Source organism: Macaca fascicularis, chromosome 5 (genome assembly GCF_037993035.2).
Source record: "Macaca fascicularis isolate 582-1 chromosome 5, T2T-MFA8v1.1".
In the NCBI taxonomy this organism is placed as follows: domain Eukaryota; kingdom Metazoa; phylum Chordata; class Mammalia; order Primates; family Cercopithecidae; genus Macaca; species Macaca fascicularis.
The window spans coordinates 149,998,178-150,011,039 of NC_088379.1; the positions used below are offsets into that span (position 1 = coordinate 149,998,178).

Genomic DNA, 12,862 nt, shown 5'->3' on the forward strand with positions numbered 1-12,862 from the left:
ACAGAGCAAGACTCTGTCCCCCCCCCCCCAAAAAAAAGAAAAAGAAAAAGAAAAAATGTTAAAAGTTCACTTACATATGCTCTTACCACAGAAGATAAGGTCAAGAAAATGGCTTCAAGATTTTGAAGTGAATAAGTGGCCCATTCTAAAAAGGATGACCTCATCTTTCACATCTTTTGTTAATTTTAGTAAGTCTACTCATACGTGAAAAAACACTTCAATATTGGATCGTGAACAATATGTAAAACTGCTTTGGTAGCGCAGTCACTGCTACTGAACATTGTTATATACGCTATTCAAAATAGGTGCAATAGTTCTGACACCTCCCATCGTATCCGAAGTTGTTCTCTAATCGGCAAACAAGCATTTGATACTAAATAACGGCAGAGACAACGGACTGTAAACGTTGGCAAGGCCTGAGGCTTAAATGCTCAATAAGTAATTTACTGAATGAATAAATAGATGAATAGGTTCAGTCATGAACTAGTTATTTGTCACTTGCCTGCAAGTTAGGTGAGATCTAGGGCGAGACTATCTAACCTGCAATGATCATTACTAACTGAATATCCTCTCATCTAAAAAAAGAAAGAAAGAAAGCCCATCTTTAGGGCAGATTTCAACTGCCCGACTTGGGACTGGACGCCACCAAGTGGATAAAATACGGAGCTCGGAAAAGATTGGATTCCTGGCCTTGAACTGACCACACAGATGAGAGGGAGTTGAGGCCTAGGAGAGCGCGCAATAGCAAGCCGTGTCGGGACCATACTCTGTTGGTCCTATTGACACCTCTAGCGTGCTAGAATAACTAAGGCTCCACTCCTGACCCACGGGCCTTGAGGAAAGCGTGAACATAAAAAAAGATTGAAACCGGGGAGGCGAATGCATCTGTGTACGCTAGGACCACGCTTGACGTCGGAGAAAAGCTCACACACTCACAGTTTCCAGACCCGGGTCCTTGCCGAAACTAGGTTCTCAGGACCCCCAGCCGCTCTGTGACACTCCCACTCGGCCTCCTCGGACAGCCTGGCTTTGCCAGCGGCGTTGAACAAGGTCGCAGCACAATGACGTCATCTCTCCCTACCTACCTCCAGGGTTCCGCCTCACGTTCTATGTCGCGCGCGCGCACTACGTCCTATGGCTTGCGCGAGCGGCGGCTGGGCACCGCCATTTTGGCCGGTGGCCGTGAGAACACGCTGTGTGGCTGAGAAGTGAAGGCAAGAGCAGATTTGGCCTCTGTGCTCCCCTCCGGAAGGGGATCGTTGTCTCCAGGTAAGTGAATAGCCCAGAGAGGTTTGACTGTTAGCTACCATCTGTCAGGTTACAAAGACTGTAGGGACGTTCTCCGAGAGCCTTTGGTTAGGCCTTAGGTGGCGGAGACAGCAGCAGCGCGTGGCAGCGGTTCCTGCGGGACAGCTGGAAGTGCCGGAGCGCGGGCGACGCCGAGACCTTGGGGGTGCCTCAGTCTTCCCGTCCAGCCGACCCGGCTGTCGCCGCTGTTGCCTGCCACGCCCGCCAGGGACTTAGAGAATGGACCTAGATGCCGTAGTCTCCACTCCCCCTTTACCCCACTCCCGCCGTGGAGCTAACCCTGCTGGAGAGGAAGTCACCTTTAGAACTTAGAGCACCCTCTGTACCCACAGCACCCTCTATTACCCCCACACTCCTCCAGCACCCTAAAATGGATATATTGTCACATGTGCATATTTGGTTGTGGGAAGTCGTGGCTTCCACGTTTTGGTGAGTGGAATGAGTCATGGCATCTTGCCGCCATGAAGTCGAATACTCCCTCTCCACTCCCAGGCTTTATAGAAATGATGCCCACATGTCGCTCTGCTTTTCTCAGAACAGCGTGTACGCAGCTATGACTGGGGTTGTCCCAAGTAGTTTCCCAGTAGAAATCCTATAGTTTTTTTGGTACGCTTTTATACTACTCGGCACTTTCTCCCCTTATCCATTTTTCCCTTTATTGTATCTAATACTCATTGAGATCAAGGTTGATGTCTTTACTCAGAATACCTTTATTATCTCTTCAGGGGTTCTTACATTGTAGACGTTTAATACGTAATGTGAATGAATGACAGCCAAAGCCGAATTCCCACCTCCCATTAACTACATCAGCTTATTTTCCCTTTTTTGATGGTACAATTCTCTAAGAGGAAGAACTGTCCAAATAACATGTTTTATCTTTTTTTACTCTTTCCCAACAGGACTGCTAACTAGTCATTTATGATAGTGGCATTTATGTTGCAGTAGTTTGTCCCATATTCTGAGAATATTCATTGTATACCAGCCACCTGACAATAATGCTTTGTTAGTGTAACCAAAGGCTCAGAACCTGTATTTGAACCAAAAGCTGTATTTGAACCAAAAGCTGTTTGGAGTTTGTGAGCTTTGTAAAACCTTAGTTCTCCCCTATTTTAAAAAAGGGAGTTTTTGTGTTTGTTTGTTTGGAAAAGCATTTAACAATTGGGAGGGAGGGGGAGAAAACAATATTAAGTTAGAGTTCCTTCTAAATGTCTTAAACTTAAAACTCTTTGAAATCAGAGCCGTGTACCTCTCCTAACTTACACGTGTTTTATAAGACTAATAAACTACCATAAGCATGGGTTAGACTATTTCATGTGATACTAAACATCATTAGTTAACAGCAATCTTTGAAATGCTTTTACACAGTATTAAAATTACTTTGGCTTTAGACTGTAAATGTTTCCAAGTATGCCTCACTTCCTTTTTTCCTCTCAGCTAGAAGAATGACACTGAGGGTCATTGTTCTAGTGTCAATTTTGAACACTTTTATCTTCGAATCTGAAATATCCTCAAATACTTCTTTGTTTACAGGAGCCTGTTAACTGTAATCTTCTTCTCCAAGCTTTACTGTGCCTTACTTTTCTATTGAAAAAGAAGTAGAGAATCCCCTTGCCCCAGTTATTGAAACTGATACAGAAATTGAATTAAAAGTGTTTACACAGTTAATTAACAGTTCTACAAAGAATCCATGTTCATTTTTCTTAAATGCATTACAATTTATCACTATTTTTTAATAAATCAGTTTATTAACCACTTCTGGTATGTTTTTATTCTTCTGTAAAAATCAAGCCAGGGTGGTGGCATGCACCTGTAGTCCCAGCTATTCAGGAGGCTAAAGCAGGACGATCCCTTGAGCCAAGGAGTCCCAGTCTGTAGTGTCCTGTGATCAGTCCATTCAGCCTGGACACCATAGCAAGATCCCCATGTTTTTTTTTTAAATTGTCTTTTACAGTCTTTCGTTTTTTAAAATAGTTTGAAAAATATTTTAGTAGTTTAACGAAATAAAGTTTAAGCAATTTCGTGATGAAAGATTTATCCCCTGGAGGCAAATTCATTATGCTCTTTCACTGAGTAATTTGTAGAAAGGCATTCAGTATTTAAATTAGAATGCATGGTGTCCAGTTTTAATAGATTACTAAAGAATCTTCATTTCCTAGGAAGTTGTCATTTCCCCAATAAGAGCTTTTTTGTGACAATTCAAGTCATCTAATTTCTTCCTCTTCTAATCTTTACAAGACCTGGACCAGTTTTTGGAGGAATAGAGTCAACCTGTTTATTGGAATAACCCTGTGTTTATTACATGAACGTTTAGTCTCCTTTTGAATGGTTTGGTTTTTTTTTTTTCCAGTATGTAGTTTAGTGGACAACTGTCACTATAAAATATTGGTAACTTGCAAGATTTCTAAAGTTATAACCTATAGGAAAATTATTTACTATATTTAAATTCATATTCTCATTCATTTAGCAGAAATGTTTGATCTCCTGTGTGCTAGGCACAGGTTCAGCCACTGGAATGAACAAAAAGTCCTACCCTCATGATGGATGGAGTACATTCTACTTGGGGAGGGGAAAAATGTGTGTGTTTGTAGAGGGACAGAATATACATGCACACATGCACAATAGATGTGTGCATATACACCAGATATATATGGAATATATAGTGTGTCATATAGTTGAGCTGGGGAGAAAAAGCAAGAAAGAAGGATGAAGAAGCAGTTGAGTGTATTTTTTGGTAGTGTTAGAGAAGACTTACTGAGAAATAGTAAAGATTGGAAGGAGTAAGCCATGTAACTCTCTAGGGGTAATAGCATTACAGGCAGAAAGTGCCAAGATCCTGAAGTAAGAACATGCCTGTCATGTGCTAGGAGCAACAAAGAGCCAAGGTAGCTGGAGCCATACTACAAGAGCTAGAGTAGTTGGAGATGAGATCAGAAAGTTAACAGAGGCTGATCAGTGCTTCATTGATTATTTTCAGGACTTTGGCATTTACTCAGATTGAGAATGAAGCCATTGCAGGATTTTAATTAGAGGAGTGACATAATCTAGCTTACTCTTTAAAAGGCTTACTCTGGTTCCTGTGTTGAGAATGAACTGTTGAGGATTAGAGTAGAAAGAGATGAGGGTAAAAGCAAAGAGATCTGTTAGGAAGCTATTTGAGTAATGCTGGTAAGAGATGATAATGATAGCTTACACCAAACTCGGGAGAAGAGATCAGATTCTGAATGTTTTATAGCTTCAACGGGATTTGCTATTATTAGGTGGAAAAGAAATATGACTTCAAGGATTTGGGCCTGAGCAAATGGAAGACAGGAGTTGCCATCTAACAAAATGGGCAAGACTGCTGAAATTTTGGTGAGGATTTCAGGAGCTTATTTGGGAGATTCCTCTTAAGCCTTCCAGAGATGTTAAGCGGGCAGGAAGGGTTCAAGAGAGGTATCCTGACTAAAGATAGAAATTTGGAAATTTGCAATATATAAATGGAATTTAAACCTGTGAGACCAGAATAGAACACCTTGGGGAATGAGTGTATGTGGAAAAAAATGACCAAGTCTTAGAGCTCTCTCAGCATTTAGAAGCCTGGGAGATGAAGATGAGTGACCAGGAAAGTAGTAGGAAAACCGGATTAGTGTTGTATCCTAAAACCAAGTTAAAGGGTTTTTATCTAGTAGGAAAAGTGTTTATTTGTGTCAAATGCAATTGATTGGTCAGGTGAATTAAGGTCTGGCAAACATTTGTTTTAGCCATGTGAAGAACAATGATGGCTCAACAAGTTGTTTTGATGAAATGATGGGCTCTAGAGCCTAGAATGGATTCCAGAGAGCATGTAGCAAGAAATTTGAGACATTGAGTATAAGCAACTCTTTGAAATAGTCTTGAAGAAGGAGAGATAAAACAATGGGAGACCATGGGGTCAGATAATAGAATGCTTGAATGCTGATAAGAATTAGCCAGTGGAGAGAATAATTGCTGAAGTTAAAGACAGAAGGGAGAATTGTTGGGACATTCTTATGGACTGTCTTCTAGTGTACAAATGGTCTTAGCTAGGGAAATACATATGGTGTGATTGCTGGTTGGCATAAGGGTCCATTTGAGATGATGAATTTAAAGGGAGACTAGTCAGCAGGCTTTGTGTTTTTTTTCCCTACCCATTTTCAGCTCTGTGTGTGCAGGTGAAGAGTCTAATTTAACCAAGATTGTGATTAAGGGTATTTTAGCTGGGTAAGAAGGAAAATAAAAACACCAAGAGCTGAGGGACAGTGGAAATATGATAGAATCAAGAGATAATGAAAGGTTTGGAGAATGGAGGAATCAGGGTTGATGGATTGTTGTGTAGTAGAGGGTGAACTGAAAAATAAAGAGTGGCGGTTGGAGAATGGAGTTTTTGAAGTTGAGGTTATAGAAGGATTGCAATTACCGGTAATAATAAGGTCTACGATGTAACCAGAAAAAAATGAATGGCCGTGGCAGGGTAGAAGACAAGCTATTTGAGGAGAGGGGTTAATAAATGAGAGGACAGGAGGGTCATCTGTGAGCATATTGAAATCACCAAGAACTATGTCAAGTGTTGTAAAAGAGTGTGTGAAAGTTGACAGAGGGGCTGAAATCTTCAAAGAATGAAAGGGAGTGATCTGGTGGTCACTACTAACTAAAGCAATTAGATAATTGAGACATAAAACTTTTTAGGGAGGAGGGAGAGATAATAGTCTAGGACAGCATTGAGGAGCAAGATCTCTTATCCCCGTCCAAGCCTAATGATATTGATGGGTGTGAAAAGACTTGAGATGTCTACAAAGGGAAGCAGTCTATCAAAAAAAGAAAAAAAATCAAGATTGATTATCACAGTAAGAAAAAGACATGATGTCTTTCTAAATGGATAGTCTTGGTTTCAGATTCGTTCATTACATATTGGAATAAACTTCAGTATTAAGGGACTTTTTGTAATTTTTTACTTTAATCACCATTCTAAGGAAATTAATTTCTGCACCACTAAGCCCAACATTGTAAAAGATTTTTAAGTTCACTTTGATGTTAATGCTATGTAATTGATTAAATTGGAAAATCAAGACTTCTAAAAGCTGTAAAAGTGAGCATAGTATATACATATAGTTACTTGGTCTCCTTTTAATTTCATTGCTATTATAATTATTTGCCATTTCTGTCAGTGTCATTATAGTCAGATATATACAACGTGAAGTAATGCTTAGTTTGGGAGAAGAGCTTGTGGGATTTCCCCCATCCTGCTTCCCCTTTTTCAGTTTTCCTGGCTATTAATACTTCTTTTTCCATTAGAGCTTTAGATTTGCTTTGTCTGGGTTGGGTTTTTGTTTTTTTTTTGGTTTTTTTTTTTTTTGGTTTTTTTGAGACAGGATCTCACTGTCTCATCCAGGCGGGAGTACAGTGGCATGATCTCAGCTCACTGTAACCTCCACCTCCTAGGCTCAGGTAATCCTCCCACCTCAACCTCCAGAATAGCTGGGACCACAGGCACACACCACCACATGTATGGGGTTCTTTTGTTTGTTTTTTCACATGAGATTGAATTAAATATATAAATTCAGGAAGGGTGTAAATCTGTGATATTAACTATTCTTTATTATAAAAACTGAGATAGCATGTTATTTGTTCAGGTCATGTATGTCATTCAGTGTTGTTTTAAAGTTTTCTTGTGTATATATCTTGTTGAGTATATTCTTAGAGATTTTCTTTTTGTCGCTATTGTAAATGGCATTTTTTCTTATGTAAATCTGATTAAAGTATATATGTAAAATTTGATTTTCCCAACCTTACTAGATTATAGATTATTTTATAATTTTTACTGTCAAAATTTATATTTTTTTGCAGATAATCATTTCATCTCCATATAATGATCATTTATGTTTTCCTGTCTTTCATGTATGCAAATTAGTTCCCTTAACTAATTGCATCGAATTTGTTATTTTTTCTTTCATAGAAGAGCTGGATATTCTTTTGCACAGTTATGGCAGACAAATTAACGAGAATTGCTATTGTCAACCATGACAAATGTAAACCTAAGAAATGCCGACAGGAATGCAAAAAGAGTTGTCCTGTAGTTCGAATGGGTAAGCTGTTCTGTGGATCATTTAAGTATAAAAGAAAACCGTGAAAGAAATCAACTGGTTTGATAGTTCTTTACGGGCATTAGCATATACTTTGTGTTCACCATTAGTTTCATAAACTGTGAAGACAAGAAAACTAGTTTGTTCTAAATTTCTTTTATTGCTTTGTGACTAAAGGATCCTATTTTTAAAAGAAAGACCAAATTGTAGAATAATACATCAGTATTTAAAAGTGTATTGGATGTGAACTCAAAGCAGAGTTCAGCTTACTGATCTTGAAATCTACAAAATCTTGTAATTACTTTAATATTATATATAGTAATTGTAATTTAATGGAAGATGGGTTACAATAAACTTTGACAGTATTTTCATATTTAAAAAATGAACAAAGAGCTTAATAAGAATGACTATTCATAAGGTTTAGCTATACTTTGAAGGTTAGATAAATTTCCAGCAATTCAGTTGAAAAATTATTGGTCATCCTTAAGGGCTATCTTAAGTAATTGTAAATGTACGAATGAGGCCTAGAATTACTGAATCTTAAAATTACTGAAACTTAGAAACTTTAGTTGTCATCTGTTATTGTCTCCTTTGCTATTCAGAAATTCCATTATCCCTAATATCATGTTTAATTTTAGCTGTATATTGGATGACTGCATACCTTTTTGGAGTTTTACTGATCTGGCTACAGTAGTTCATTCTTTTCATGGTCTGCCTTACCATTTTCAAGGCATATTTTGTTTTTTGAATTTAAAATTTAGGTTAATCAGCTTAAAAATATTTCAGGATATTCATATTTTTACTAGCATATTTTCTTCCCCAGTAGTAAATTAAGTAAAATAAATATATTTTAAAGTCATCTCCCTGTTATCAAACAAGGATATTCATATAAGTGATTACAAATCTGTCCCCACAAAGCACTGATTTAAGGCATTATCTCAAATGTATTTCTTTGCGTGGCCTTTGTTTTTGAAAATCTGCTTCTGTATGGAAATTTAGAACCAGCATTGCCTAAATAACAGTATTTGGAAAATTAGAAGATAAAGGAAAATGGCTTAATTATATCTTTTCCTTTACCAGGAAAATTATGCATAGAGGTTACACCCCAGAGCAAAATAGCATGGATTTCTGAAACTCTTTGTATTGGTTGTGGTATCTGTATTAAGGTAAGTAATATTTTATTTACTGGATCAAATGTGTAACCTAAAACTGAAATCTGAAAATTCTGGGTACTATGCTATAACTCCTTTAAGTGAGGCAAAGTATAAAGCAAATGAATAGAGAATATAAGTTTAGGAAAGTGTTATTCTTATATCAGTGACATTGTAGCTTTTTTAAATTAATTAAAGCACCCCTTTTAAAAGTTACTCTTGCTGTACTCTATAAAGCCATTTCCAGCCAAAATTTCTCTCTTTTTCACCTCTTTATAAGGACATTACCATCACATTACATGTTTCTTCTAAGTCCGTATTGAATTTTAAATTCACACCTTTGAAACAGAAATGCATACAGCCAAAAACTTTAAAATTTAGCCTAATTCTTAAGTGTTTCTTCTATTGTATTACACATGCTTCTATTGAATTTTCCCAATAGTGTAATACTTAAAATAGCTCAATTATTAATAGTTTTTGTTGCCTTGAATAGTTTGATTGGGCTTTTGACTCTTGAATGGTAAATTTCCAACTTTAGTTCATAAAAGAAATTTGGGAGCTAATGTGTAACATACTTAATTTAGATCTTTCTGTTTGTAGATATTATGAAAAGGAGCTTCACCAGAGTTCAGATACCATGCTGTTGTTCAAGTAAATCGTGTATATTTCACATTGGTTTCTGAATCCTTGTTTAAGTATCCAGAAAGATTTTGTGGATACCTGTAACATTTTCACTTGCTTTGAAAATATAAACAGGAAGCATTCCTTCCAGCAAATATTTACTAATCTCTTCTTGGATACCTGCCTGTACCCTGGGTGCTGGGAATCTGGTTTTGAGCACTAGAGTATCTATTCTCTTTCTTCGCTGCTGTAAGAAAATTAGATTAATTTAAAATTTAAAATTTGGATGTACTCTTGAGTGGCTCAAAACATACTAATGAGATGATTCTCTGAGAGTGGGGAAGTAATGTATAATTCCTGAACACTAAGATATTATAATGCACCTCATATATAAACAGTGGATATTTTTTTCCTTGTAGAATTAAATAAGTTTAAATCACTTGCAGCATATAAGCATTCTATGTATATTTACGAGAAGAGGATAATAGAGGTAACTCCACTGGTAGAAAAATATAATTTGTAAAAACTTAATAGTTTTGGTTAGAGGGCCTCTTTATTTCTTTATTATTTTTTCTTTATTTATTTCTTTATTAGAAAACAAGAGTAATTCTCTGTTTTTGTAACATATAAAATGGAAATTCCCTGGAATCTCTAAACACAGAAACGTTGAATTGGTCCCCTGAGCTCATTGAACATGTCTGCTGAGCAGATCTTTAATAATACGAGGTTATAATCTTTGCATGTACCCCTGTAGTTGCCTGTACTTATGAGAAATTTTTCTACCCACGTTACCATTTTTAAATGACTTTCCTGTTTTTGTCATTCTTGTTCCTTGGACAGTCACCTTACAGTCAAATGTTATTTGAATAAGCCTATGTGTTTTGTTTTGTCGTGTTGTGTTTTGTTTTTTAATGTGAATTGACTTCAAGAATTCAAGTATGTTTTTCATATAGGATAGATAAAAATCATAATGGAAAGACATTAATCCCTGGTCTGTACAAATGTGCTAGCTATTGGTGGGATGGAAATAGCCCAAAAAAGGATAAGATCCGTGACCTCAAACGACTTTACAAGGTATAATAGGAAGCATACAAGGGCAGTAATAATTGAAGGAAACAGAGGGAGAACATCTGTTTTGGAAAGAATATGAAGTCATATATTCAGTGACTTTTTTGTTGACTTGCCTCTTAGCCTCCCCTTATCTAATATGTTTTAACAAAACCAAACGAAAAGCCTCAAGTTCTACAAGGTTTTTCAATAAGTATTAAGCACTCTTTAAATGTATAGGATTGGCCGGGCGCGGTGGCTCAAGCCTGTAATCCCAGCACTTTGGGAGGCCGAGACGGGCGGATCACTAGGTCAGGAGATCGAGACCATCCTGGCTAACACGGTGAAACCCCGTCTCTACTAAAAAATACAAAAAACTAGCCGGGCGAGGTGGCGGGCGCCTGTAGTCCCAGCTACTCAGGAGGCTGAGACAGGAGAATGGCCCGAACCCGGGAGGCGGAGCTTGCAGTGAGCTGAGATCCGGCCACTGCACTCCAGCCTGGGCGACAGAGCGAGACTCCGTCTCAAAAAAATAAAATAAAATAAAATAAATGTATAGGATTATGCCCATCACTAAAGGGAATATCAAGTTACAATTGACCCGTGAAATCACAGGTTCAAACTATACAGATCTACATACATATGGATTTTTTCCCCCCAACCAAATGCCAATTGGAAATAGAGTATTTGCAGGATGCAAAACCATTTTAGAAAGGGCTGACTTTTTCTTTTACTCAGGTTCTGCAGGGCTGACTGCAGGACTTGAGTATGTGCCAATTTTGGTGTACTCGGCAGTCCTGGAACAATTTTCCCCACATATACTGAGAGACAATTTATACGATTCTAATGTTCAAGGAACCTTTTATTTTTAAGTAAATAGTAAAAGGAAATGTAACAATATTTCACATATTTATGAAAGTCCTCATGTTTAGAAGATTGCTTATAAAAATATTCTTAATCCATTTTAGTTATGTGTATATGTCTACAAATTAATACAAAAATTAATTCTTTAAATAACAGAAATGCCCCTTTGGCGCCTTATCAATTGTCAATCTACCAAGCAACCTGGAAAAAGAAACCACACATCGATATTGTGCCAATGCCTTCAAACTTCACAGGTATATTTTCACATCAAGATTCCTCTTCTGTCGAGTTAAGCATAAAATACATTTGGGATTTTAAGAGAAATGCAGAAGTTGGGAGAAATGCTATTAACTAGTCACTAAAGGAAAATACAATATTATAACATCATGCAGAATCATACTGTATATGTCTATGGTTCATTCTGGCTAACATTGCAATTATCCATGGGACTTTCTAAAGCTACTAATGTCCAGCTTTCAGCCCAGTTTAATTACATTGTCAGGTCTGGACCTTAGTTTATTGAAAAAGTCCCAGGTGACTCTCATATACAACTGGGACTGAGAGTCACTGTTGTTCCTAGTACCCTTATACCCAGAATAACTTTTAAAGGAACTTGCCTTTGATTTTGTTTATCCATTAATTTGATGAGCTACAGAGAATATCACTTTGAATTTGGACAAAATAATAATACAAGTCACAAATCCTTAGTTTGGGATTTTTATCTGCTGAACACTAATACTTTGAATCTAGGAGTCTAGATTTTACTAATAAAAAAGTGTTTCTCAACCTGCCAGCTTTAAGGAGCGTACTGCAGCAGGGAGAATGAAGTGGAATATTTCTGGTTGATGTGGCACTTCTCTCCTTAGTAAGTAAATGGCAGGCCAGAAAAGAAAGACATTGTGAGGGTGCACCTGCTATGTAATTTTTACCAAAGCATTTTGTTAAACATTAAAACTGAGCCTTACATGTAAAGAAGAAATTTACTTTAGGATGAACTTTGAAAACTGAATAAATAAAACTTGAAATAATGTTGTTTATGGATGCATTTCTAACAATTAACAGCGTAAGTTAATCTTGGCTGTTTTTTTTCTAATAGCCAATAATATCTGGTATATGTTTCTTAACTTATTAATGGATGTATGTGAAGTGCAAGTGCATTAAAATATATCATTCTGATGTTATGTGGCTTTTTCTATGTAAGTCTGAGTTGTTTTATTATTTTTGTATACTTGTAACAGGTTGCCTATCCCTCGTCCAGGTGAAGTTTTGGGATTAGTTGGTACTAATGGTATTGGAAAGTCAACTGCTTTAAAAATTTTAGCAGGAAAACAAAAGCCAAACCTTGGAAAGTACGATGTACGTATTATCACCTTGTAAAAATTAATATCATGAGTCAGTTTTATGAGATTTTGTGGGGGAAGTGATATGTGTATTTTTTAAATATTCTTATTTTCAGGATTATTTGTGGAATTAATGCTGCGAAATTTATAAATAAAGCTCTTTTGTACTTTTTAACTAAAAATCTGTTAATGTTACTTAACTGAAAATTCTGAGTTGTTAAGCCTTGATCTGACGCAGAATTCTGCTTGATTCTGCTATATTACACGTTTCTATTTAATTTGTCCCAATAATGTAAAAATAGCTCAATTAGTTTTTGTTGCAGTGAATAGTTTGATTAGGCTTTTGACTTATGAATGGTAAATTTCCAACTTTAGTACATAAAGAAATTTAGGAGCCACTGTGTAATGTTCTTAAGTTAGATATTTTTATTTGTAGATATTATAAAATGGAGCT

General features: G+C 36.7%; 2 protein-coding genes across 9 annotated transcripts in view; one reads left to right on the forward strand and one right to left on the reverse strand.

Moving 5' to 3' along the window:
- Positions 1-1,066, reverse strand: part of ANAPC10 (anaphase promoting complex subunit 10) — a 115,524-nt gene extending 114,458 nt beyond the window's left edge. For 6 of the 7 annotated variants that reach the window (XM_074040524.1, XM_005556003.4, XM_065545548.2 and 3 more), the window contains exon 1: positions 937-1,066. Coding sequence is in view for 1 of the 7 variants with exons in the window: in XM_074040525.1 (XP_073896626.1) it covers positions 75-164 (90 nt within the window). In the remaining 6 variants the exon portion in view is untranslated. Of the gene's footprint in view, positions 1-74; positions 180-936 lie in introns of those variants that run through there. The other variant, XM_074040525.1, reaches the window with a different exon arrangement.
- Positions 1,067-1,152: 86 nt separating this feature from the next.
- ABCE1 (ATP binding cassette subfamily E member 1) overlaps positions 1,153-12,862 on the forward strand; it is a 31,294-nt gene continuing 19,584 nt past the window's right edge. The window contains exons 1-5 of one of the 2 annotated variants that reach the window (XM_005556009.5): positions 1,153-1,269; positions 7,259-7,388; positions 8,466-8,551; positions 11,225-11,322; positions 12,307-12,424. In XM_005556009.5, the coding sequence (XP_005556066.1) occupies positions 7,286-7,388; positions 8,466-8,551; positions 11,225-11,322; positions 12,307-12,424 (405 nt within the window). In that variant the 5' untranslated portion in view covers positions 1,153-1,269; positions 7,259-7,285. The remainder of the gene's footprint in view (positions 1,270-7,258; positions 7,389-8,465; positions 8,552-11,224; positions 11,323-12,306; positions 12,425-12,862) is intronic. The other variant, XM_005556010.5, reaches the window with a different exon arrangement.